The sequence below is a fragment of the Protopterus annectens genome, chromosome 3.part1 (assembly GCF_019279795.1).
Source record: "Protopterus annectens isolate FY-2018-M chromosome 3.part1, PAN1.0, whole genome shotgun sequence".
Lineage (NCBI taxonomy): Eukaryota > Metazoa > Chordata > Ceratodontiformes > Protopteridae > Protopterus > Protopterus annectens.
This window is the reverse complement of record NC_056732.1, coordinates 17,612,802-17,640,421: the sequence shown is the minus strand read 5'-3', so window position 1 is coordinate 17,640,421 and position 27,620 is coordinate 17,612,802. Positions and strand designations below refer to the sequence as shown.

The 27,620-nt window shown below is 42.6% G+C and overlaps 1 protein-coding gene across 3 annotated transcripts in view; it reads left to right on the top strand.

Moving 5' to 3' along the window:
• Window positions 1-22,690, top strand: part of L3MBTL4 (L3MBTL histone methyl-lysine binding protein 4) — a 2,903,854-nt gene extending 2,881,164 nt beyond the window's left edge. For all 3 annotated transcript variants that reach the window (XM_044066510.1, XM_044066511.1, XM_044066512.1), the window contains one exon: window positions 22,456-22,690. In XM_044066510.1, the coding sequence (XP_043922445.1) occupies window positions 22,456-22,599 (144 nt within the window). In that variant the 3' untranslated portion in view covers window positions 22,600-22,690. The remainder of the gene's footprint in view (window positions 1-22,455) is intronic.
• The last annotated feature ends 4,930 nt before the right edge of the window (window positions 22,691-27,620 follow it).

Here is a 27,620-nt window from a genome sequence, read left to right as displayed (position 1 = left end):
ATCAGCAGTTTGTTTGAGGAGCGTAAGTTCTTGAGATTATTGTAAGGGGTAATGAGACTAGAGAGTATTGGGGTGTTGGTGGGATGATACAGGGTCTTGTGGGTTATAACAAGCTGGTGAAATTGAAGCTGGTTAAAAAATTCTAGCCAGTCTAGTTGTTTTAGATTCAGACAGTGATGAGTTCTGAAAGGAGAGCCTGTTGCAAATCTAGCAATATTATTATAGAATGTTGCCAGTTTGTTGAGGTTGTTTTTAGAAAGATTAGTGTATATAGGTGAAGCATAGAGTAGAGTGGATATTAACTGAGTTCTGGCTATGGCGGTCCTAGCTACTGGTGTAAGAAAGGGTTTGATTCTGTAAAGGAATCCCAGTTTTTTGTTAACTGATTTGGTTTTGCTGTTTATATGAGTATCAAAGGTGAGGTTGTTGTCTATTGTTATTATTACGAGTTTAGTGGTTAGGTCAGGAGAAATAAGAGTACCATTATTAGATGTGAGTGTGAAATGAATAGGGGTGGACTTTCGGGTTGGTGTGAAGAGTAACAGTTTAGTTTTTTGGGGGTTTAGGAGGAGACAGCGGGTTGAGAACCATTGTTCTACAGTATTGAAAACTTTTTGGGTAAGAGACAAGTTCAGTTTGAGAAGTGGCTGAACAGATTATAGTAGAGTCATCTGCATATCGAATGCAGTTAGTGTGTGGAATTGCTGATTGAAGGTCATTAATATAAATGGAAAATAGAAGTGGGCCTAATATGGAGCCCTGTGGAACACCAAGGGAAATGGGAAGGTGATTAGATAGTTTATTTTGCCAGAGTACTGCCTGCTGCCAGTTTTCTAGGTAAGATTTGAACCAATTCATGGCTAGAGGATTGAGTGAAAGGGATTTCAGTATGTGTAAAAGGAGTTGGTGATTAACCATGTCAAAAGCTTTAGATAAATCATTGAAGACTGCAGAGGAAGGAATATTTTTGTTACGAGTTTTGTTGATACAGTCTGTGAAGGATAGCAGGGCAGTGGTGGTACTGTGGAAAGGTCTAAATCCATGTTGACAGTTCGCAAGTAAGTTGCTATGGAGAAGGTGGTTAAGTAGTTGCGTATGGATGTACTTTTCCATTATTTTTCCAAGAGGAGATATAAGAGCTATAGGACGAAAAGTTAGAGAAGTCATTGGAGATCCCCCTTTATGTAATGGGATGATATGAGAAATTTTCCAGATGGATGGGATAGTTCCTTCACTAATGGTTCTATTGATGGGAATGGAGATGGGATAGGCAATGGCTTTAGCTCCTTTTTGCAGGAATTCTGCTGGGAGTTGGTCAGCTGAGGGGGTGGTTGGTTTTAATTTTTGGAGAAGGTAGAAAATAAAGGAAGTAGCCACTGGTTGTAAATGAAATGATGGGGTGGGTTTGTAGTAGAAGTAGGCAGTTTTGAGGTATCAGGAGATAGGTGGTTAGCAAGAGTTTGGATGGCGTCTGTGAAGAAAGAATTGAAGGCATTAGCAGTATGTCTGGGATTCTCAGAGTTAGAGCCTAGTGGGTTGGGAGTGATAGATTGACCTGGGTATAGAAGTTTGTTAATGCTAGTCCAGAACTTTTGTGGTTCCTTGTGATAGGTTTGCTGTAATTGGAGGTAAAAGTTCGTTTTATCTAACAGGATGGCTTTTTTTGTATTATTTCTATGTTGCCTAAAGGTTTGTTGATCTATAGGATTCTTAGTAGTATGCCATTTTGCCCAGAATTTGTTTCTGAGAAGAAGTTTTTGCCTAGTATTATTAGAGAGCCAAGGGACCAGTTTAGCTTTATTTCTGACAGAGCGTACTGGGGCGTGGTGGTCCAGGATGGCTAAAAATGTGGAAATGAAGTATTCTACTGCTTCATTGAGTGGCAGAGATTTTAGCGGTGACCAATTACATTGTTTGAGTTCTGTTTGGAAAAGTTCTGGGTTAAATTGCTTTTTGGTGCGTACTGTTCTGTAAGTGTTAGGGAAGGTTAGGTTGGTCTTATGTCTGATGATATAAGATAGCGAATGGTCACTTAGGTCATCTGGGAGGGTTCCTACTTTGTAAGTTTGATGAGGTCTATTAGTAAGTATCCAGTCCAAGGTACTTTCTTTGTTGTTGGGTCTATTGGTTCTGGTAGGGGAGTTAATGATTTGTGAGAAGCCATAAAGGTTAATGTGGGTGGTGGGGTTTGTATTACTACAGGACTTCCAGTCGATATTAAAGTCTCCTAGGAGTATGGTTTCTTGTGGGAGATTAATAGAAAGTCAGTTGAGGATATTCTCGAGTGTACTGATGTTATTTCCTGGAGGAAGATATATAAAGATAATATTTATGGCTTTACAAGTGTTGACCTGAAATGTAGAGATAAATATTTCAGCATTATTGTCTAAAGGTGGACTAAGATTTACAGTGCTAACTTGTAGCTCTGCTTTATAGAGGATTGCTACCCCTCCTCCCTTTTTGGCTGTGCGGTCTAGTCTAATGATATTGTAACCAGGTGGGGTGACTTCATTGTCCTTAACAGTTGGTTTTAGCCAAGTTTCTGATAAACATAGGATGTCAAATAGGTGGACATCTAGGAGGGCATGAAGTTGAGCAATATTATTGCAAATGCTGAGTATATTGAGATGGACTATAGAGAGCGAGGTAGAAGGTTTGGTTGGTCCTAGAGTACTAGTTATATTTGGCTTGCAATTTGCAGTGGTAAGAGTATAGTTTGGGCCAGGGTTAGGATGAATGTCCCCATCTAGTAAGGAGTGGAGGAGTGTTATGTGTTTAGGGTGGAGGGGCTTACAATAATAGTCAAATCATTTTTTAGTATTTAGGTTGGTATACTTAATGTGTGCTAGTCGATGATATTTGGCTAGTAGGTAGCTGGGTTTGGATATGTAGTTTAGGAAGTTTGGAGAGATAGCTAGTGGTGGTGTTGAAGTGTGTTTGGAGGGGAAGGGAAGGGTAGAGTATAGAGGTTGTTCATAGGAGGTTAGGAGATAGGCAGTGGTTAGAGGAGGTAAGAGTGAGACCAAGATTAATAGTTGTAATTGGTATGGGATGATTGATATAGACTTTGTATTGGTTTGAGAAGTGGGAGAAGAATGAGAGGTAGAGTTTTGTAAGCAGGTTAGCATATATATAAATAGGTGGGGTGATGTAACAAGGAGGGATGAGAGGTAAGGTAACAATGGGAGTGTTGTGATAATGGGGGTTGGGAGTGGTAATGATGTGATCTGCTTGATTGGAGTAGATGTAATGGGGGTGTGGCTTTTGGAGGAATAAATGTCGGAGCACTGGGGGTGGGTGGGAATTGTGGTCAGGGTAGGGGAGCAGAGTGAGCCCGCAGGGCGAACGGAGCGGGTAGAGACAAGAGAGTAGACTGTCAAGGATGACAATCAGTGAAGTATGAAATTCTGCACGTAAGCCTAAAGGTAAGAGAATGTAGAAGAAAGTTGAGAGGCTAGCAAGACTAGACTTGGGATGTTAGAGGAGTAGAATGTGGTTAAAGATACCTTAGGACAAAGGAGAGAAGGTAAAACTGTAAGTCAGAAGAAAACTGAGAACAGAGTTAGGGAGGTATGGTTAAGAATAGGTGAAAAAATTAAGTATACAGAAAGCTTGAATTAAGGCGCCACCTAGTGACCAGTCACTTTATTGCAGCAAATAGGTCTCCTAAAGGGGATTTCAGGCAAAGGGAGAGGGGGTAGATAAACTAGTTAGAGATAAAGAGTGTATAAGCTGGAAGTAAGGGTTATTTAAGCTTGCCTAACCTAGCAGTATCTATAAAAAATTATTATTATTAGAATTTTTCTATAAGCTATAACAACACATACTTTCACTGTCTTTTATCAAGGAAAGGTCTCTCAGGGAGCTGGTAGGTTAATTCTTAATTTAGGACTATTTTTCTTAGACGTCCAGCAGGGTACATTCAGGTGGTCTGTTGCAGGGACGTACAGGAACACAAGGCTGGTACATGTAGAAAGAGAGAAAAAGGTAGTGAGGCAAACAATACATGAGCTAGAGAGCAAGCAAAGAGTTTTCACAGACACAGTTGCATGTTTAACCTCAGCAGGAAATCACAGTACTCTGTTTGTCAAAACATACAATAAAGAAAAATATTTGTAGAACCAAACCAAGAAACAAACGAAGAATAAGACTTTCAGTAACCACCAAGAGACAGTATTTTTAGCGCTTTCTTTCACAATTTAATGCCGTGAACTTCTTCAGAAAAAGAAGAGACTTCCCAAACTCTTCTTTTATATTACATAAAAGGAAGTGATGTCATGAATTAAACATCATAATCGTGAAACCATCTTTTTTTATATATAAAATAATACATGTATATAAGTATGTCAATATTTATATACATGTGTATTGTGTAATAATAACCTTAGAAATGAACTTATCATAAAAACATTTTCATATAAAACACATTTGTCTTGTTATACATCTCATTGTGTTTACTTTAAATGAAGTTCAAAGTATGATAAATATTATTAGTGTAAAAAAATCAATTTTAACAACAAATCTGTATATCTAATATGTATCTTTGATGTGTATGATATATTTTGGGCACAGTGTAAATTCATTGTGCCATGTTGGTAATTAATTGTGCTATCTTTATGTGTTTACTTAATATAAACTATGCGTTTTAAAATATGCAAACATCAATTAATACAAAATGCCCTTGTAAAGTTTTTCATGTATAAAGCGTACAAAATATTTTATAAAGTACAGAATAATAATTACTAATACATAAAAAACTAATACTGACTAATACTGTACTGATTAATCTATCTGTCAACCAAAAAGCACTTTAAATTTACCATCTCATTTAAACCAGGTGGATGATCTGCCCATAGCAATAGTTGCCACAATGCTTCTTTTTGTTCTAATTTGTTATTAAGGTCACCCACAAACACACCCTGTTCAATCTGTTCTAGAATGGAAAATTCAAACTTTTTGAAATTTTCACATTCTATAGAGTGTCTGGCTAAGGCATTGTTTTTGTCTTTTTTTCTAATAGCTAACGCATGCTCGTATATTCTACGTCTCAACATTCTCTTTGTCTTTCCAATGTAATAACATTGGCATGTGGAACAACTTGCCAGGTAAACTACAAATTGGCTATTACAGTTGTAATACTTCGAAGCCCATAATGTTCTACCCAGATGTTTGATTTTGATAAATGAAGTGTTACTAATGAACCTGCATTGTTTGCAATTACTGCATCCATAAGTTCCCTTTTTGTTGACTAACACTCCTTTGACCTGTTTTAAGTTGTTTGATCTCTCTAGAATTAATTTAATGTTTGTAACCATTTTATACGTAAATCTAGGAGATCTACCCACAATGTTTGACAAATCCTTGTTGCCCAAGATAATGTTCCAATTCCTTTCTATTGTGTTTTTTATTAACCACATTTCATCCCTGATTGGTAGTGGAAAGGCACTGTTGTAATCTCCTTTTATTGTGGCCACTTCCCTTCCAGTGATGCTCGGGGCCCCTACTAAGACATCATTAGATGCCAAAATTGGCCTAGCCACCCCCTGTCTTAGTTTAGTCACTTCTTCTTCTAATTTTAGTAACCAACTGTTTTCATAGCCCCTTTGTATGAACATCTTTCTAAGAAGCATTAATTCTTCTTCGTAAACCACATCCTCAGATGTGAGTCTACTTAACCTGATCATTTGCCCTTTGATCACCCCTTTCTTCATATGCTCGGGATGAAGGCTGTCTTTGTGTAAATATTGGTTGACAAAACATGACTTCCTGTAAATTTTACTTTGTATCGTGCCTTCTATACCTTCCATTTTTAAGGTGAGATCTAGAAAATTGATTTGCTTTCCAAAACCACCCATTTTGAATAGTAAAAATTCGGTGGTTTTGTTTAGATCATCCACCATGTTTTCAAAGTCACTTTTCTCTCCATCCCAAATAAAAAACAGGTCATCAATGTATCTGCAATAGAAAATTACTCTTGAAAAACTTTGATGTGTTTTTAAATGATTTCTTTCCCAGTTGGCCATCACAATATTGACAAAGGCTGGTGCAACCCTTGAGCCCATGGCCACTCCGGAAACCTGTTTGTATAAATTCTTGTTGAATCTAAAAATATTGTTTTCTAATACAATACCCATTAAAGCACATAGTGTGTTGACTCTATCCCCTTGAAGGTCAGTTTTATTAGAGAGATACTCTCTCATGTACTCTAGACCTTCTTCCTGGTTTATATTAAGTAAACACATAAAGATAGCACAATTAATTACCAACATGGCACAATGAATTTACAGCTATTGCAGCAGCCTTTGTGCAGGGTCTGCAAGCCCCTGTACACAATCAAATAAAGCAAGTGCTCGTCGACTGGCAAGGGAAGGACTTGGAGTATTTAAATAATATCTGGAAAATCTTTAGACATAGAATGCAAATCAGCAGGGGTCCAAGGATGATGAACAAGTTCTCCATTCTTAGCCCCCAAAATTTCCCTGAAAGGTGCCAATAGATCCCCTCCAGAGGTTGTAATCTTATGTTGTACCCTGTCATATGAGCATGTGTGGTGAGATACAGAAGTGTCAAATACTAATGCCCCTGCTGGGGAAGTAGAAGCTGTCTGAGAAGGATAGGAAGAAGAACCCCCCCTTGACTGCAGATGCCTGCTCAGAAGATGAAGATTGAACAGGGGAACCAGTCTGAGATGTACCAGTATCACGCGAACTGGGTGTCCAATGGACAGCTGTCCGAAAGGTGGGGGTCTGAGAAACAACAGAATCTTGTACAGGAGGTATCTGTACCTGCACATATGGGGGTGGGGGTGAAGTAGCTGCTAGAGGATTATCATCCTCTTCTTTTTGGCCATCCTTAGTTTGTTCCAAACCTGCTAAGACAGGATAAAGGGATCCCTTTTTACTGGTCTGTACTGCCTTTTTAACCTCTTTTACTTGTTGCAACAATTTCTTATTAACATCCTGCAATCCTCTTAATGCTGACTCCTTTTCCCTTTTAAGTGCGTCACTGTACCAAGAATAAAATGCTGTCATTTGTTCTCCACTTACTTAGCTTTTCTTTTTTTCCAAAGTACCTTTCAGTGTCAGCAATTTAGTCTTATTATAAGTTCCATTTAATGGAAATACCCCACCAGCACAATTCTTAGTAAGCTGAAAGCAGTCATGCACATATTTACAACTTTATTTTCCATAGTTAAAATACATAAACATGCAGGTGTTCCCTGTTCAGGGGGTTGATCTCGCTGCTTATCTTTGCTCCCATTTTTCTTATTTGATAAATAAGTTGTAATAAAAATGCTAGTCTTACCTTACAACTCCTGGATCTGGCAGTTCCGAAGACAGAAAATAACTGTTGTAATCCACACACCATACAGGGAGGGAAGGGTAGGACGTCTGTCATGTGCAGCAACAGAGGAGAGGTTTTGATCAGCTTTTTCCCACAGCACCCCCTTGCTTTCATCCCAGCGCAAGCTCAAAAGTTACAGCTCCAGCATTGCAGTCGGGATAACGGGGCAGATAGGTACTGTGTCCACAACTGACCACTCTTTTGGTCCCTCTAAGGGTACTTCCACACAGTCACACTAAGTCCCAGCATGCTTTGGGCTCATGAATTTATTTTAACAACGCATACCACTATGTCCTATCATGTGGTAGGCTCATGAATTTGTTTTTAACAGTATATAGTCTACATCCCATTCATGATGTGGGCTCATGAATTTGTTTTAACTTTACAGTCTACGTCCCAATCATGCGGTGGGTTCATGAATTTTTTTAACAGTATATAGTGTATGTCCCAATCATGCTATGGGCTCATGAATCTGTTTTAACTTTACAGTCTATGTCTCAATCATGCGGTGGGCTCATGAACTTGTTTTAACTTTACAGTCTATGTCCCAATCATGCAGTGGGCTCATGAACTTGATGTCCTTCAAGGATGCATCTCCAGTCCTAACAAATGGGTTGTCCTGGCCTCAGGCAGCCCTTCGGTCGGCCGGATTCCAAAGTCTGGGTCTGGCCTCGGCTGGTGTCGCACTTCACCCGACGTCATAGCTGCAGTTCTTCGGGTATAAAGGCATCAGCCGACGCCATTTTCCTCAGTCTTTCTTGCCGCGTGGCGCCCGAAGCAGAAGCTGTTCGCAAGTGCCAGTCGGTCAGATCCAGAGATTACTACTACCGAAGACTTCTAAAAAGCTAAGTACCCCGTTGGGGACTCTTTCTTGCCTCAGCCGATGTCAGAAAAAGTGAATAACTGTTTAACTTGTGGGAAACAAATACCTCATAAAGACTTCCACTCTTACTGCCTACCTTGTTTAGGCCCAGACCACGACGTAGCAGCTTGTTTAGCCTGTGCTTCCTTCAACCGACGAATGCTTAGACGTCGGTCGGAGTTTGCAGTGGAGTTTTTCGGCTCCGCTTTTGCTTATATCATGCCGTCGGAGACTCCGACTTCACATTTAGCTAAAAAGCGTAAGGAAAATGACCGACACTCGCGGTCCGTGGTTTCGGCCGAAACCGCGGTTAAGCCAACCGCGAGTGTCTCGGTTTCGGCTGAAACCGACTCTGCGGTTCTTCCTTCGGCCAACAGCATGCCTCCTACTACCGAGGCCTCTCCCTGCATGGCTGAAACTGCTACTGAAATTCCTCCTGCTCTTCCAGTTTCTCAGGATTTATCAGATACTATTCCCCTAGATGTATCTACTCCTGCACGTGGAGCTGCTAGGCCCCCTGCATCCATGTCAATTAAGGCCTTTGCCAGGGCTAAAGCAGCTAAATCTTCCAAGGCCGTGCCTACTAAAGCCCATCTCACAGGCCTAGCTCTAGTACTCAAATGCTTAGTCTAGCAGAGGATCTCATTTCTTTGATCAGGGGATCCCAGTCTCACCCTGATAGGGCCTCTCAACCCCCTCCAGAGAAGAGGCCTAGAGCAGAACCCCCTGAGCCAGTTTCTACTGATTACTCCTCAGATGAATCAGAAAATACAAACCCTCCTGAGGGCCCTTATTCTCCATATGAGGACTCTGATGCAGAAGACTCCATTCCTTCTGCCTCTCCTCCTGAGGAATTTTCTTTTGGGGAAACCTTGCATGCTATGAGGGAACAATTTCAATGGCAGGGTCAGGATTTCTCAGACTCTAGGAAAAGGCTTAGGACTTTTTTGCATTTGCCACAGCATAGGCCTTTAGCCATTCCTCCAGTACTTACAGTTGTGGATGATGCATTTAATGATGCTTGTACTGCTCCTGATTCACTCCCTCCGGCCCCTGCTAAGCCCGACAGATACTACAGGGTTCCGGACACACATAATCACTTGTATAAGGCTCCTTTTGCAGATCCTGAAACTATTTCACAGGGCCCCAAGGCTGTAGCAGCTACCTCTGCCAAAAACCCACTCCCCTCTGAAAGGGAATCTAGGGCCTTGGAGAGATGGGGTAAAAAAGTTTATACTTCTGCTACTCTTTCGGCTAGGGCCTTAAACTGTCAATTCCACATGATTCAGTATCAGGAATTTATGTTAGATCGGTTATCTAAAAAGTTATCCTCACCTGAACCTTTAGATCGAAAGTCTCTTCAGGAAATGGTACATAACATACAGCAGGTCAGTAACCATTCCTTAAAATGTGGCTATGATGCACTGGAGGCTTCCTTTAGATCAGCTATGACTGGTACAGTGATCAGAAGGCATGCATGGTTAAAAGAGCAGTCCCGACCAGACCATGTAAAATCAAAGCTCCTAGATGCTCCCATGGATAAACACAGTTTGTTTGGCTCTCCTGCACAGCAAGTGCTGAAGAAGGTGGAAGAGAAAGCAAAATCTGTCCAGACAGTCAAGGATTTCTTACAGGTCCAGCCTCCAAGGTTTAGTAGGAACTGGCCTTCCAAGAATTGGTCCTTTCCAGACACCAACAGAGCACAGAGAGGCAGGAATAGGCGCACAAGAGGCAGAGGTCAATCCAGAGGTGCCTACAGGGGACGTCAGTGGCAGCCTAACAACCAGCGAAGTATTGCTGCAGACCCAGCCACTACCACTTCCACAGGACAATCACAGTGACTTGGCTCTGAAGCCGCCAACCAGGGAACAACTAGAAGCACCCTTAGGCGGAAAGCTATCCTTATTTTCAGTAAACTGGCATTGCATTACAGCAGACAAATGGATTTTACAGACAATAGACAAAGGTTACAGGTTTCACTTCCATACTCTACCAAGGAAGAGAGGAATGCCAAACCTACCTCCAAATCAAATGGCAAACACTCTACAACAAATAGACAACTTAAAAAGGATGAGAGCTATAGAAAAGGTACCATCTATGGAACAAGGGCAAGGATTTTACTCCTGACTTTTCCTGGTGCCAAGGAAGGAAAATCAATGGAGACCTATTCTAGACCTGTCCGCACTGAACACATACCTCATTGTCCCAAAATTCAAAATGCTGACTCTACAGCAGCTTCTTCCCATGCTGGGCAAGGAGTCTTGGCTGGTAACTCTAGATCTCAAGGAGGCATACCTGCACGTCCCCATACGACCAAATTGCAGAAGATACCTCAGATTTCTTGCAGGATCAGAGCATTATCAATTCTCAGCATTGCCTTTTGGCTTATCTACTGCGCCCAGAGTATTCACGAAATGCCTGGCATCAGTAATTGCTCATTGCAGGCTTCAGGGAATTCAAATTTACCCTTACCTGGACGACTGCCTGTTACAAGCGGACAACAAAAACAAATTAACAAAAGACTTGAAAAGGGTCATTCATCTACTGCAAGCCTTGGGATACACAGTCAATATAAAAAAGTCAAGGCTGTTGCCATCCCAAAGGATAACCTTCTTGGGTGCAGAACTGGACACATCAAATCAAATGGCATCCCTCGCAGCAGAAAAACAAAAGCACCTTCCACTCTACTTCATGGCATTAACAACGCAGAACCAGCTTACAGCAAGGAAAGTCCTGCAAGCCCTGGGTTACATGGCATCCTGCATAATACTGATCCCACATGCCAGACTGCATAAGAGGAAGTTGCAATGGTACCTCAGGAATTTATGGTCTCGGCACAAGCACAGCCTAGAAACCCTAATTCCAATAATTCCATGCCTGAAGCAAGAATTCCGATGGTGGGCTCAGGCCTGTCAATTGAACAAAGGACTGCCCTTCCACAGCCCTCAACCAAGCCAGACTATCACCACAGACGCCTCAGACCTCGGTTGGGGGGCACACATGCTGGACAAGTGCATACAAGGCTTATGGTCTCAAGACCAGCAAAACCTACACATAAACCAAAAAGAGATGCTGGCAGTAAAACTGGCAATTCAGGCATTCAGACCGTTTCTCCAACAGGGACAATTGCTGATAAGGACGGACAACACCACAGTTATGTGGTATATCAACAAACAGGGAGGCACACATTCATATCCTCTATACCGGATGGCAATGGATCTCTGGAATGTGGCCCTAAGCCTCAACATACAGCTCAAGGCAATATTTGTGCCAGGAAAAGAAAACATACTAGCAGACATCTTAAGCAGGACTACCACGGATGCCCACGAATGGATGCTGCATCCAGACATCTTCAAATCCATCACAAGGAAATGGGGACTACCAGAAATAGACTTATTCGCATCTCCATACAATCACCAATTGAAAAAATTCTGCACAAGGACATACCACCCACTTGCTTGGAAGGTGGACTCCCTATCTTTCATTTGGGAAAACCTGACAGCATATGCATTCCCACCTCTTCCTTTGATGCACAAGGTACTATTGAAGATCAAAGAAGACCACCCAAGGATCATCCTGATAGCTCCAGACTGGCCGAGGCAGCACTGGTACCCACTGCTGAGGAGTATGTCTCGGGAACTCGCATGGCCTCTGCCCCTGGTTCCTTTACTGCTAACACAGAACAACTTCAAAACCCTGCATCCGAACCTGAAAACACTGCAGCTAGCTGCTTGGAGCATTGCATAAGACAAAATAACCCAGATTTATCTCAAAGGGTTAAAGACATTATCTTGGAAGCTCGCAGACCCTCAACAAGAAAAACTTACTTAGCGAAATGGAAAAGATATCTCTTTTGGAGTGCAGCAAAAGGGCAAAATGTAGCACTGGTAAACATAGCTAACATCCTGGAATACTTAGCAGAGCTTTTCCACAATGGCCTGTCTTACTCTTCCATTAAGATTCATGCGTCAGCTATTTCAGCAGAATACAACATGGATCCTCCAGTCTTCTCTCATCCTCTACTCAGGCGGTTTCTGAGAGGAATCAAAAATGTAAAGCCACCAAGGAAGCCACCATTGCCTACATGGGACTTGAACTTTGTGCTAGAAAAGTTTACACTTCCCCCTTTTGAACCAGCAGCAACAGCAGAATTACAGTACTTATCATGGAAAACTGCTTTCCTGCTTGCAATCACTTCAGCAAGAAGGGTTTCTGAATTACAGGCATTAATGGCAGTGCAACCCTTCCTTATCTTCCATCAGGATAGAGTGTCCATGAGAACTAATCCTACCTTTATGCCAAAGGTGGTCTCCAGGGTATCTTTAAACCAAGCAATCCACCTACCTACATTCTTCCCCAACCCACAGAACAGGGAGAAAGACTGCTGCATACCTTGGATGTGCATAGGCAATTGCTACTACCTGGACAGAACCAAAACAATAGAAAAACTGACCAGCTTCTGGTAGCATATGCCACAGGAATGGAAGGAAAAGCAATTTCAAAACAGACAATCTCAAAATGGATAGGAAATTGCATTAGATTTTGTTATTCTTATCAGGAAAGGCAACTCCAGAAAATATCAGACCTCACTCCACAAGGGCTACAGCCACTACTACAGCTTTTTACGAGGAGTGGCTACAAAGACATTTTAGAGGCTGCTACTTGGAGCTCCGTGCATACATTTGCCAAGCATTATAATCTACCCTTATACTCCAGATCCCGAGCAGGTTTTGCCACTGCTGTTTTGCAAGGGATCTTAACTACACCATAATCTAGTTAGGGCCTCCTCCCCAGTTTGGCTATGGTATTCTACCCATTTGTTAGGACTGCAGATGCATCCTTGAAGGACATAGTACAGTTTTGTACCTACCATAAATGTAGATGTCCGAGAGGTATGCATCTGCAGTCAGGATTACCCACCCTCCTTCCCTCTGTGGTACTCCTAGGGTATTTGCCCATCTTGTAGCTAGCTGGGGAATCTATTATGGTGCATTTGTTTGTATATATGTATATACATGTTTATTTCTATTTGCTCTCTGTTGTTTGGAAACATTTGCATTTATCCAAATTTAGCCTTCCTAGAGGGCATCTGGCATCTGGGGCAAGAAACACTGAGGAAAATGGCGTTGGCTGATGCCTTTATACCCGAAGAACTGCAGCTATGACGTCGGGTGAAGTGCGACACCAGCCGAGGCCAGACCCAGACTTTGGAATCCGGCCGACCGAAGGGCTGCCTGAGGCCAGGACAACCCATTTGTTAGGACTGCAGATGCATACCTCTCGGACATCTACATTTATGGTAGGTACAAAACTGTACTTTTTAACTTTACAGTCTACGTCTCAATCATGTGGTGGGATCATGAACTTGTTATATAGTCTACTTCCCATTCATGCTGTGGGCTCATGAATTTGTTTTAACAGTTTACAGTCTACGTCCCAGTCATGTGGTGGGCTCATGAACTTGTTGTATAGTCTACGTTCCATTCATGCTATGTGCTCATGAACTTGTTGTATAGTCTACGTCCCATTCATGCTGTGGGCTCATAAACTTTTTGTATAGTCTACGTCCCATTCATGCTATGGGCTCATGAACTTGTTGTATAGTCTATGTCCCATTCATACTGTGGACTCATGAACCTGTATAGTCTACGTCCCATTCATGATATGGGCTCATTAATTTGTTTTAACAGTTTACAGTCTACATCCCAATCATGCGGTGGGCTCATGAACTTGTTTTAACTTCATCTTTAACTTTTTCTTTTCTTTCTCTCATTCATTCATACATTGACAGAATAAAACACTTCTTACCTTTTAATCCTGAGGGTACCGCCCTCGACACAAAGTGCCTCCTTGTGTTAATTTGTCCTTTACTATATGTGCACATACCTTTACTATACTCATTTACTGTGGGGTCCTCCCACTATTACTTGTATACCTAACAAAAACACAGTCATGCACTTATTCCACATTTTGCTGTAATTGTCTAAAAGAGAGAAAGAGAAAAACACACAAACCAACCCTTTTCCCCTTACAAAACAGTTTCCCTGCCAAGGCCAGTATGTTTGCACACGCTGAATAGCTGCACATCTGAGTCTCTGACTATTCCATACAAAGCAGTGTGGAATTCACAGAAAATCTGTGATGAGCCCTATTCCAGAACTGCCCTGCAGCAGTACCAAAGTTCAGATCTGAGTCACAGCACCAAATTGTTAGAGTCATAAATAAATAACATTAAGAATTTACCTTCTATGCCTTTAGGCAGGAACAACACTTGGATGTGCAAACAGAAATTTTATTCTTTCAGCGCTGGCAGACAATCTTCATAACTGTTGATAAATCAGTCTCTCTGAAGAGAGACAAACTATATCTTTTATACATTTTCTTATCAAAACTGGTCATGCAATTTTATTATGTTTAAGGTACTCTGACTAATAGAAACTTTACAAATGTCCTCATCCCTCGTGATTTTTGCCTCAGACTTCACGTGAATACCTTTCTATACATGATCCACCTGCTTTCAAGGGGTCTTGATGTTATGTGATCCTATCTCGCCTACATTCTGTACTGATGGACTCGGAGCAGATCCCTCGGCTCCGACTCGGCACGCTATGCTATAGAGCGAGGCCTCTTATTGGCTGAGCTATTTCTTATCCCAGGATGCACCACCACTAATCCCCCAGATCTCGTTTGCCGCTTACAAGCTTAGACGTGGTCTCAACTTGGCTGGGCTAAGTACTAATTTATTTAGGCTTTTCCTGTCAGGAATTTGCTTGCTTTAAACCCAAAAGCTGTTTTAACAGCTATTGTTGTGATACGAGTGTGTATTGAACAGTTCTGTTGAGGAATTTGTGTTTTTCGTCAAGGGAAGGTTTCCCGTTTTAGTTAGAGGGGCCTTCCCCTGTTGCTATTTGCTATTCTAGCATTTTATTTGTGGGTCAAGTACCCGTTTAAGTTAGAGGGTCTTGACTCTCTCTTTCTGTGTGTTTTTTTGTACAACTGTTTTGTGGTTATATAAAAAAAAAAAAAAAAAAACTTATATTTTTTGTTCTTAAACTGTTAAGTTTTGGTGTGTTTCTCTTTAGACAGGTGTGTTATCTAAATCAGTCATGTCCAAAGAGCATAGACCCTCCGTGTTTAAAAAGTGCGCGAGGTGTGGTTATAAGATGTCCATAACGGACGACCACTCCTCGTGCGTCTGTTGTTTAGGCGCCAAGCACCTACAAGAATCATGTAGCGTGTGTCACGCCTTCTCATCAAGGGTCCTCCAGGAGAGGAAAAACAAATTAATCTTTAAGGGGTTAATTAAGCCATCCTTCGAGGAGGCTTTATCTTCCTCTCCCTCGCCTTCAAAAAAGAAGAAAGCGTCGGCTCGGACCAGTCAGTCGGAACTGACTGCCAAAAAACCTAGGCAGACTTCTCCATCGGCTCCATGGACTTCGGAGCCGAGGGCGGAACGGTCTGCCTCGATGCCTCCAGTCTCGATCCCTCTGGTTTCGGAGCCGAGGACTGGGGCATCGAGAGGCGGGTCACCTTCATCGGCTCCACTGATATTGGAGCCGATCAGGGTTGCCGGCTCAGACTCTTCCCCTTCGGAGCTGAAGTCCTCGTCGGCACTGAGGGAAATTACCTTGAGATCTCCCTCGGAGCCGATAATTATAGAATCCATTCGGAGCCGGTCCCCTAGTCCTTTGGAGCCAATGGAGAAATCGGTTCGGACCCGATTGGTATCGTCCAGATCATCCAAGATGTCTGATTCGGACATCGACAGGGTGCTCCTAAGACTCTTCCAGTCTCCGGTGTTCCAAAAGCTAGTTTCGGCTCCAGCCCATTCGCCGGAGCCGATGGTCCACCTCCCTACTATGGTTCCTCCTCCAACAGCCTCGGCACCATTGGAGCCGGTGCTGGTGGAACCGGTGGAGGTTTTAGGGTCGGGCCCGACCCTTACTCCAACTTCGGCTCTTGGGTCGGAGTTCGGTACGTGGACTTCTTCCGTCGGCCCCGGGGGGGATGCCTCGGGATTGATGTCTTCGGTCCCAAGTCTCCCTGTCGGTGCGTCGGCTGCGGGAGTGCCGTCTACTGTCATGGCCACGGAGGTGGGACCCTCCCAGGATTCTGGTGGTCCCGCCTTCAGGGCTGTGAGGAGTGCATTAGCCAAATCATCTTTGGCTACCTCCACGGTCTCCCCAGCTCCTTCCCTGCATACCGAGACTGGGTCTTTGGCAGTCCCCCTGTCCTTAGACAGCTGAGCCCCGGGGCCTGAGGTTACCCCCACTGGGGTTTCCCCCCCTCCTGGAGGTCCTTCTGAAGCTTCTTCGGAAGAACCCCCCAGGAAAAGATCGTGCAAGAGGAAGCACGTTGACTCCCCTGATGAGTCTCTTACATCAGACACTGATCTTGATGATGCAGAGGGGTCCCCTAAGTCGTCCTCGGATGATGTCTCCTTTGCAGACATCCTGGAAGCCCTTAAACAACGAGGTGGCTGGCAGTCCAATCCCCCTTCTGCTGATGAGTCGGTGTTCCTTAAGGCCTTCGGGGCTCAGCCCTCCGCCTCCTGGGTGTCTCCGCCCCTCCACGAGCTCTTGGATTTGATCTGTCGAAGGGCGTGGGAACACCCAGACTCTGTGGAACCGGTGCCTGCTCGTCCGAATAAGTTCCTCTCGGCACCCCCTGAAAAAGAGTTTCTAACTAAAGGTGTGGCTGTAGATGCTTTCGTGGTGGCATCTGCTACCCAGCAAGATGTAGCAGAGGCTTCGACGTCCGTCCATCCTTCTAATAAGGAGTCTAGGAGCATGGATAGGTACGGAAAGCGCACCCTAAGTTCAGTGGCCTTTACATTAAGGTCCTTGAACTACCTTACGCACTTTACTAGATTTCAGAGGGATCTGATTAAAGAACTTTCCGATACCCTCTTGGGTAACCTGCCTGAGGAGCTGGCCCAGACGGTTGGCTCTCAGCTGGCTACATTGTCGTCCATTTCAAACTCGTCCATGAGGCTCATTTCTTATGCGGCCGAGAGCGAGTAAGCGGTACAGGCATTGCTCACGGAGACAAGCCTGGCTCCGCCTGTGTCATTTCAAGGAGGCCTTTAAGTCTTCCTTTGCCGACGCCTTTGATGGGTCCTCCTGTTTGGACCCAAGGTAAAGGACACACTGACCCGCTGAACAGGAGGGTAAGACTCTGACTGCCATAGGGGCACGATTTTCCACTCCCTTCGGCCTTATCCCAAGGCTAAAGAGGAGGGAAAATGTGGTTCCGTAGATCTCAGAAGCCTTACCCCTCTCAGCAGGAGGATCCCCCTTCCAGAGGCAGAGGAGGGGGAAATTCTTCCGGAAGACGCCGTCCCAGAGGCGGCAGAGGCCCTCGCAACACTGGAGACCGCGAGTCCTTTCGTGGCTCTTCAGCCTTTCACAGTCCCTGAGGGATTGCCCGACTGTGCAGCTCCGGAGCCAGTCGGGGGTCGTTTTTCGAAGCACCTAAAAGCCTGGGAAGGTGTCACTCAGGACCGATGGGTGCTTCAAATTATCGCCGGAGGTTACACCATCCCTTTCTCTCACTCCCCACCTCAGTCCAAAAAAATCCCGGACCCGCCACCCATTCAACGGGATACTGCAGCCTCAGAAGTTTCAAAGCTGCTGCAAAAAGGAGTCATCCAACCGGTCCCCGCAGACCAGATCAGATTAGGGACTTACTCAAGATTCTTTTTGGTGCCAAAAAAGACCGGGGACTTGAGGCCCATTTTGGACCTCAGCATTCTAAACCGTTCAGTCAGAAAGTCCAAGTTCCGAATGGTCACCCTACAAACCATTCTCCCATTGCTGGAGAAAGGTGTTTGGATGTGCTCCATAGATCTCAAGGACGCTTATTACCATATCATGGTACATCAAGCGTCCAGGAGACATCTGCGCTTCAGCCTAGGAAGCAGTCATTTTCAGTTCCGCACGCTGCCCTTTGGTCTCACCACAGCCCCCAGGGTGTTCACCAAGTGTTTGGCAGTCGTGACTGCTCACCTGAGAAGTCTAGGATTCCAGGTGTTTCCGTATCTAGACGACTGGCTCCTAACTGCCACCTCCAAGCATCTACTACTGCGGAGCCTACAAGCCACTATATCACTGGGCAATTCCCTTGGAATCACCTTCAATTGGCCAAAGTCTGTGTTGCTGCCATCTCAACGAATAAGATTCATAGGGGTAGAGATAGACTCAAACCAAATGCGGGTCTATCTACCTACAGACAGAATAACAAACCATACAGACTCAAGTTCGAGCCTTACTTCCCAGGTCCAAAGCCCCAGCCAGAATGGTCCTGCAGCTATTGGGATCCATGTCCGCCACGGTTCTTCTAGTCCCCTTGGCAAGGTTGCACATGAGAATTCTCCAGTGGCTTCTTTCAGCTCAGTGGTCCTTTCAGGAACTCCCTCTCAGTCACCTCATATGGATCACAGAAACATGCAAACGGGACCGTCGCTGGTGGCTAGTGCCCTCCAATTTGGATCAGGGACGACCCTTTGTTCCATCTCCTCCTGCGGCCACTTTGACCACGGACGCCTCCCAGATGGGGCGGGGGGGGGCATTCCCTGGGCAGGTCAGTCCAAGGCAGATGGCACCCAGAAGAGACCCTACTTCATATCAACATCCTAGAAATGAGGGCGGTGCTTCTGTCCCTTCAAGCCCTTCACGATTACCTCCCTCAGGACGTAATTGCCATTCACTCAGACAACATGTCAGTTATCTAGTACCTGAACAAACAGGGAGGGACCAGATCCTATCCTCTTTGCAGAGAGGCCATGAGAGTCTGGGAATGGGCAGTTTCGACCAAACGCTTTCTAGTGGCTACTCATATCCTGGGCAAGTCCAATGTGATAGCCGACAGACTGAGCAGAACCATCCTCTCTCCTCATGAATGGTCTCTGAACATGACAGTTGCAAGTCAGATTTTCAGCAGATGGGGAGTTCCGTGTTGCGACCTCTTCGCGACTCCACTAAATGCGAAGTGCAAAAAATTCTTCTCCCTAACCCCGGCTCCGGGGAAGAGCCCCATGGACGCACTAGCCCGTCCTTGGCCCACCGGCTTGCTTTATGCCTTTCCCCCAGTTCCTCTCCTTCCCAAGGTGGTCCAAAAGGCATCTCTCTTGGGGAGCAAAATGATCTTAGTTGCTCCTTACTGGCCTCGTCAAGTATGGTTTCCCTATCTTCGGAAATATGCTCTGGAAGGTCCATGGTTCCTGGATCAGATCCCGGACCTTTTGGTTCATCAGTCGGGACTATTCCACCAGTCCCTGCACACCTTAAAATTGACGGCTTGGCTCCTCCTCTTCCGACTATAGTCAGAAGTCATACATTGGATCCAGAGGTTGTACACATATTATCTTCGGCCCATAAGTCTGCTACAAAGAAACTGTATTCTAGCAAATGGAAAAGATTTGCTATTTGGGCTCAACTCCGGGGCCTGGATCCCATCACTATTCCCGTGGCAGAAGTACTAAAATTTTTAACTTCTCTTTTCAGTCAAGGCTCTTCAGTCTCTACCATCAAGGTTCAATTGGCAGCGATTTCCAATTTTCACGAATCTATAAACCCACCTTTAATGAGCAACAGATTGTGTAAGACCTTCTTGAAAGGTGCTGCGCTTTTAAGACCTCCGATTTCTCATCCTGCTCCTCCATGGGATCTCGATGTGGTGTTACGTGCCTTAACTTCCTCCCCCTTCGAACCGGCAGCTACATGTGATCTAAAATTTCTATCGTGGAAGACTGCTTTTCTGGTGGCGATTACTTCTGCCAGAAGAGTTTCAGAGCTTCAAGCTTTGTCTGTAAAACCCCCGTACTTGGTTTTTCACAAAGACAGAGTATCTCTCAGGCCTAATCCTTCCTTTGTCCCTAAAGTTTGTTCCAGTTTCTGCCTACAACAATCATTAGAACTTCCAGTCTTTTTTCCGAAATATTCTAACAAAGCAGAATTCATATTCCACACATTAGATATCCACAGGCAGTTGTGTTTTTATTTAGACAGGACCAAACAAACAAGGAAAACAGATCAGTTGTTTGTATCCTTTGCAGACAATAAATTGGGCAAAGCTGTCACAAAGGTCACTATTGCCAAATGGATCAGGGACTGTATTACTCAAGCTTATTCTTATTCTAACTTACCACCTCTGTCAAAGCTCATTCTACAAGGGCTATGGCTACTTCGATAGCATTTCATTCTAAGCTTGCCATTAGTGACATTTGTGCTGCGGCTACATGGTCTTCCCCGCACACTTTCATTTCCCACTACAAATTGGATGTGGCATCTAGAGGACGAGCTTCATTTGGTTCCACAGTGCTCAGGAGTGTTTTCCAATGAGCCACCCAGGATTTAGGTGCTAGGGACGCTGTCCCATCAGTACAGAATGTAGGCGAGATAGGATCACATAACATCTTTTAGTTATGTACTTACCATAACTTTAGATGTTTGGGATCCATCTCGCCTACATTCCCAATAACCCACCCTCCTTCCCCCTTCCTTGGAAATCAGAGGATATCAGAAGGTCCGAATCCTGTTGTTTCATCTTGAAACATCTAACAATGTTATATAAACAAGTTGTGCATGTGTGCATGAATGCGGACAAACAAGATCTGGGGGATTAGTGGTGGTGCATCCTGGGATAAGAAATAGCTCAGCCAATAAGAGACCTCGCTCTATAGCATAGCGTGCCGAGTCGGAGCCGAGGGATCGGCTCCGAGCCCATCAGTACAGAATGTAGGCAAGATGGATCCCAAACATCTAAAGTTATGGTAAGTACATAACTAAAAGTTTTCTGACCTTGGATGTTTCTAACCTTCCCTAGTAACAGCGCATTCCTAGCCTGGAGGAGTCAGGCTAACAAATTCCTTTTTGTCGTAACTAACATGCCTCGACTTCATGCAACATGTACTTTTACCTTATTACATATTAAAAAAATGCAGTTAGGATGCATTAATAATTTTTAGCTTATGAAGCTGTATTTTTCCCAGCCCTGAATACAATTATATTTGCTTTTTAACAATCATATTATAGCATCATTAATGAAACTAAAATGAGTATACATTTTAATGGGCTGACCTTGTCCTATAACAGGGGTAAGCCCCATACACCTGTTTTACATGTAGTGTCTCTTCTCATACCAACCAGACTTGCAGAGATTCCCTGACTGTAAATGCTGAAGTCACTGTACCTTGGTGACACAGAAAAAAATAGGACTTCATGATTTGGTAGCTTTGATCATTTAGCTGTATTGAAGAATTATTTATTCACTCTAGTCGTACCTATTTACAGAGAACAAAAGAAGAGAAGAAGCCATGCAGACAGATTTAGTCTCTTAGTTATCAACATTACATTTCCACGTGGTTACAGTTATGTTGTATGTGTGCGTAGGTTTAATTAAGGTAAATGCCAACTGCATAAGCATTCCAGATGGGTTTTTCCTGCTTCTAGAACCCTTAGCAGTCAGTAAAAATCAAACCTACAACAAAACATCTCAGGGATAGGTTTTATCCTGTGGATATTCTTTAGCTGTTTGCATCTGACCTGTGCACCTTTGGTGAGCAGGAGCATACCTCGGGATTTGACAATTTCTTTATCTTGACTGCCTTAATTGCTTACAATTTCTTGCACTGCTTGAAAAAAATTAGCAGCAAATTTTTGAAATGCCACTCCTGTGACATTTTTTGTACTATTATTTTTAAACAAAATCTGTATAAATCTTGTTCATTCACAGTCAACTCACCCTGTCTATGAATGTGGGAATCAACTGTCTCTGTACAGATCGGCATTGGCATAGGAGGCTAAACATAATGCTGAATTTTTCAAAGTTTTGTAATATCATGTCTCATTCATATTTCAAAAACAAAGTGTCTGCCATAAGTGAAAGGAGACAATTTACGCAGGCACCAGTGTCCAGATGCTGCTGCTTTCTCCATTATTGTTTTGCTAAACACATGCTTTGTTGCTCGTTGTGTGTGACGTTGCACTCACTCATGTTCCCGAAGATTTGGCAGCAGCTTGTGCCATTGTTATGTAGTTATAGCGAGTATCTGCAGTTCAGAAGTAACATTAAATACATCCTCTGCCATTGTGTGTGATCAGATACATTACCGTAGCATCGTGAATCAAGCTGAATATCCTTTAAAATATTCCAAAATCGTTTATTAAATATCGTCAATGTATTTATAGTAGAACACATTTTTCCTGTTATCTGATTGTTTTATTTATTTATTTTTTGTGTGTGTGCAGCAAATTGATGGCGAAGCATTCTTAATGCTGACACAGAGGGACATCGTGAAGATAATGAGCATTAAACTGGGACCAGCACTGAAAATCTTTAACTCAATCCTAATGTTCAGGAACGCTCAAGACAGTTTATCAGGATGTTCTTGATTAGAAGAGAAAACTGCCAATAAATGTGTTCTTTGGTTCCCTAGACAAAATGCACTACTAATATTAAAGCAATAAACTAAGTCTTTGTTTAGGTGGCTGTCTACAACTTTTTAATTTTTATTACAATGCCATTGGGATGAACATCCTACATTTTAATAGTGCAGGCCACACTTTATCAAGAAAAGCCTTAACTTTGTCAGTAACAGATCATAGGCAAGTTTGAGCTTAATTATAATGTTTGCAGTTGAAGTCAGGACTTTAATTCAGATAATTGTTGTAGAAGTCAGACTTCAGAATGCAGCATTAGTTCTACATTGTTAATTTTAAAATATATGTAAAAGCAATTATTGTTGTGTCTTTCGGCTTTTCCCGGTTAGGGGTCACCACAGCGGAACTCCGGTCCGCTAATGATTGGCAGTAGATTTTTACGTGCCGAGTTGCTGGCCCTGACTCACAACCTTCAACGAAGGTACACCCATTCACGCAAGTCTCCACAGAGAAGACGCTCTAGCTGAGAATCGAACAGGACAAGGTCTTACTGTGAGGTGACAATGCTACCGCAGCACCACCACCACCGCAATTATACACCACCAATTCCTGTGTTCTTAATTTTGGTCCATTTTGTGAACTAGCCTCAGCTACCATCCACTGCAACAGCAGCAGTTTCAGATCCTGTGTTTGTGGCACCCCCACCACTGATGTGTGAATTGAACTTGTCTGTTAAAAGAACAGTAACCACTTGCCAGAAGCCACCCCCCCCCCCCGAGTCCTGTATTTGATACTGTACCCCCCGGTCCTGTATTTGATACTGTACCCCCCCGGTCCTGTATTTGATACTGTACCCCCTCGGTCCTGTATTTGATACTGTACCCCCTCGGTCCTGTATTTGATACTGTACCCCCCCGTCCTGTATTTAATACTGTACCCCGGTCCTTTATTTGATACTGTACCCCCCCGGTCCTGTGTTTGATACTGTACCCCTCCCCGGTCCTGTAGTTGATACTGTACCCCCCCCCGGTCCTGTATTTGATACTGTACCTCTCCCGGTCCTGTATTTGATACTGTACCCCGGTCCTGTATTTGATACTGTACCCCCCCCGGTCCTGTATTTGATACTGTACCCCAATGTTTTTTTTTCCACTGTCATCTAGTTCCTAGTACTTGTGACATTATGTATCATAAGTGATGATATACCACATCTGTCCTGCAGCTTTATTCAGCTGTGACAGTGCAACTTCATATAGGTTATTTCCACAAAAAGTTATCCTTTTCATTTTATCTCTACAGATATTTTTCTGAAATACATTGTTCTAACCAGTAGTCAGTTTTTCATGTCATAATTCCATTTTAGTAGGATTGCTGTACAGCATTTGTGTTAGTGACATTTTTTCTTTTTACAAAAATACGTGTGTGATACATATATACATTTTTTAATTTATTTTTGCTTTTCCTACCATCTGTCATCAGTTTTCTCCCGTGCCTTTCCTCAGTCTCTGTATGTGATAGTGGAATCTGGTACGCCCTATCCTGCTGGTAGTGTGGCTTTTCTTCATGCCCCTACGCCCCACCATCATAACCATGGGTTGCAGTGATGTCAGTGCAATTTAGCCTCATACTGTGCTTCCCACACATGCACCTTGCACTGCGGGTAGTCTGCTATTCTGCATCATAGGAGGTTACTAGGTTAATGGCCTCTGGGACCCTTAAGCCTAGCCAAGAGTTTATCCCCTAAAAGAAACCTCAGTCAGCACCTGTCGCCCCTGTCAAGGGACACTAGTGGAACACCTGGGACAAATGTGTGGTTTCCCATCCACTCATCAAGGTTGCACTTGAAGAGGGTCAGCAAGGTACTCTGTTTGACGTGTATGGGAACTTTATTCCAGAGACGGGGCAGTCCCTGGGAGACAAACCTATCTTTCCAGCAGGTTTGTCTCCCAGAGACTGCCCCATCAGCACAGCTATACCAGCTAAAACACATCCACTCACTTCCCCTGAAAGGGAGAAACTTGTGCACACTGCCATGGGTGAACAGTTGATAACAGCTCAATTTCCACACCCCAGTCCTGTGACACTCAGCATTGCAATCAAAGTCTGGTAGTGCTAGCATTACCAATGAGAGTTCTCCCTTGCTACAATGTGCTGCCTCATACATATCTTACTGTGTGTGTGTGTGTGTGTGTAGATATATATATATATATATATATATATATATATATATATATATATATAGATATTTTTTTTTTTTCCTTTGTTGCAGCTTACAATATGGTACCTTACTGTGCTACACAATGCATCAGACATAATGCATTGTAAAAAAATTAAATTACCAAAACATTAATGTAAAATGCTGACTCCAAACTGTCATTTTTGTGGCAGGGAACACCTTTGCCTCTGTGTGAGACTTCATCCCTACTTACTTATGCTGACTCCAAACTGTCATTTTTGTGGCAGGGAACACCTTTGCCTCTGTGTGAGACTTCATCCCTTCTTACTTCATACTTACCAACTTCTAGATTGCACAGCCTCAGGGAAAATGACATTTTTGAATAGTTATTTCCTCTTCCTTGAGTTTGTAAAGCACTAGAGTGTGCAAGTAGTCCAGTAAAATACAAATTTTCTTTTCATAAGCCACCAAAACAAACAGTTAATATTGCTCTATCCGTGACTCAGGCACATAATACATATGACATTACATACTATATTATAATATATTACAATATATATTATAATATATTACATATTATATTATATTATATATTATATTATATATATATATATGTTATATATATATATTATATATTGTAATATATTACATATTATATTACATAATAGTAAATTATGATACATGATGAAACAAGCCATGGAATGTACAAGGAGAAGCAGATCTACAGGTATATAGCTTTCTGTCTTATAATACTTTGTTTCAAGTGAAAATATTTTCCAAAAAAGCTTTTAGAGTTGCAAGACTACATTGTAATAAATACTTGTAAACAAGTGTGTTGTGAGCTCTTTTTTTAATGTGAGGGATGGAAATTAAAACAATGTTTCTAAATTTAAAGTGCTCACTCATTTTTGCTGCCTCCTTAAATTGTAACCTTAGTATTTTATTGTGTTTTATTTCATTGCTGTTTGGTGATACAGCACAAATTCTACATTAATGATAGGGAAGCATGTTTTAAAGGGAGTATGCTAACAATGTAGTGTTCATTTCATACATCTGAAGAATGTGGTTAAAGTGTTGCAGATTTAATGGATGGTGAAGCATATCAGTGTTTTCTTCTTTATTTTGTTCATTTTTCTTTAGATATTTAATTTATTCCTTTTTTTTTTGCATAGTATATGAATAGAAATTTGCAGAAACTGTTTCCAAAATTCCGTTTTTTCTGCAGTTGTTAGCTTTAGAGAGCTTTCCAAAATGATGTGAGCTGTATAAATTTTGAAAGAAAATAAATACATTGATGTCAGAGGTAAGATTCTGAGGAAAAAAAATTCCACTACCTTGTATACCTTTTTCTGCTTATTGTTGATAATGTAAGTGTTTTATTACCCTACTCATCTGCCGAGCACTTTTTTAAAAAAGTATTCCCATTGGCTTGCTAACTTGTACAGATAACTGCAGAGGTATCAGTTGAAGTTGATCTAACAGTGATCACACTTGTCTTTTTCATGGCATGATGGACATGAAATGCTTTGTAGAATTATCTTAACACCAAATGTGTAAGAATAGGAGAATTTGCAGAAACTGAGTTTGTTTACTGTTTGATGTTCATTTTTTACAAGGTGTTTACTAAGGAAGTTCTGTATGTATAATGCTAAATTGGACATTTTTATCAGAATTTGTATGTGTATTTTGTCTGTGATTGAAATGCAGTTTGAGGGCTAATAATGAAGAATTCTGCAGATACTATCATTTCATACAACAGAGTAAAAATGTATATTGCAGGCTTGTATGAGGATGTGAACATCGGTGAATTTATGAATAGACATTAAGAGAGTGTCATTTTTCAGTCACAATTCAGCTGGTTTCTGAGCTGTTGACAATTTAATCTGTAATATTGTTCAGGTGCTCCCACAGACAGAACGTGGCGATGACTGTGCCTTTTACTTTGAACATGTATACATTTGCAAAGTGAGTAAAATTATTTTTGGGAAGAAAATGAAAAAAAAAGTTATCATACAAAGTGGTATTCAAACAAAAAGTTTTTTTTCTGAAAGTATTTTGCAGCACTTTTTAAAGACATTGTGATACTGAGTTGAAAAGTTCAAAGTATATTAAAGAAATATTTACTGAAGATTACCTTGTGTCAGTCGTTTCCTAGCAGTACGGTGATTAGGTGATTCTGTTAGTGGTCGGACAATACATATTGGTAACATTTTGAGTTTGGAGTTCATAATGGTTAAGGTCTTTGCCTCTCATGCAGAAGGTACAAGGATTAATTATGACCTCTATCCAATGCCTGTATGGAGTTTACATATTCTGCATTGGTCTCTGTGGGGTTTCTCCCACCTCCTACAAAAAATCTCATACTGAGAGTTTCCATCTCAGACTTACCTAAGAATGGAGCTGTGGGTAGTGGCACAGACTCTAAATGGTGCCCTGTAGGGGGAAGAGTTGTATAGCCAACGTCTTTGGACATCTGTTGTGGTGCAGGGTATCCTCAAGATAGGAGAAGTATGATCACAGACTGGGTGCTGTGGCAGGGATAGCCACTTGACTGTGTAAAATATAGCTGTAGATGATTCAGTTATGTTGATTAATGTGACCAAATCGGCATGGGTATTTGCTGGTGATAATTGGGTTAAGGACTCTGCCCACTGTGACCTATGCCAGGGACTTGTTCTAACAGTGGGAAGACCCCAGCTGCCTTGGGTCAGTAAGCTACTGGCTGACTGATGTCCAGTTGCCCAGCTTGGGTTATATGGGATATCTCTGTTGAGTAAAAGCTGAATGTGAAAAACAAACCTGAACTAAGGATTGCTACACTCAGTGTAGCTTCACTGACAGGATGCAGTTTGAAAGT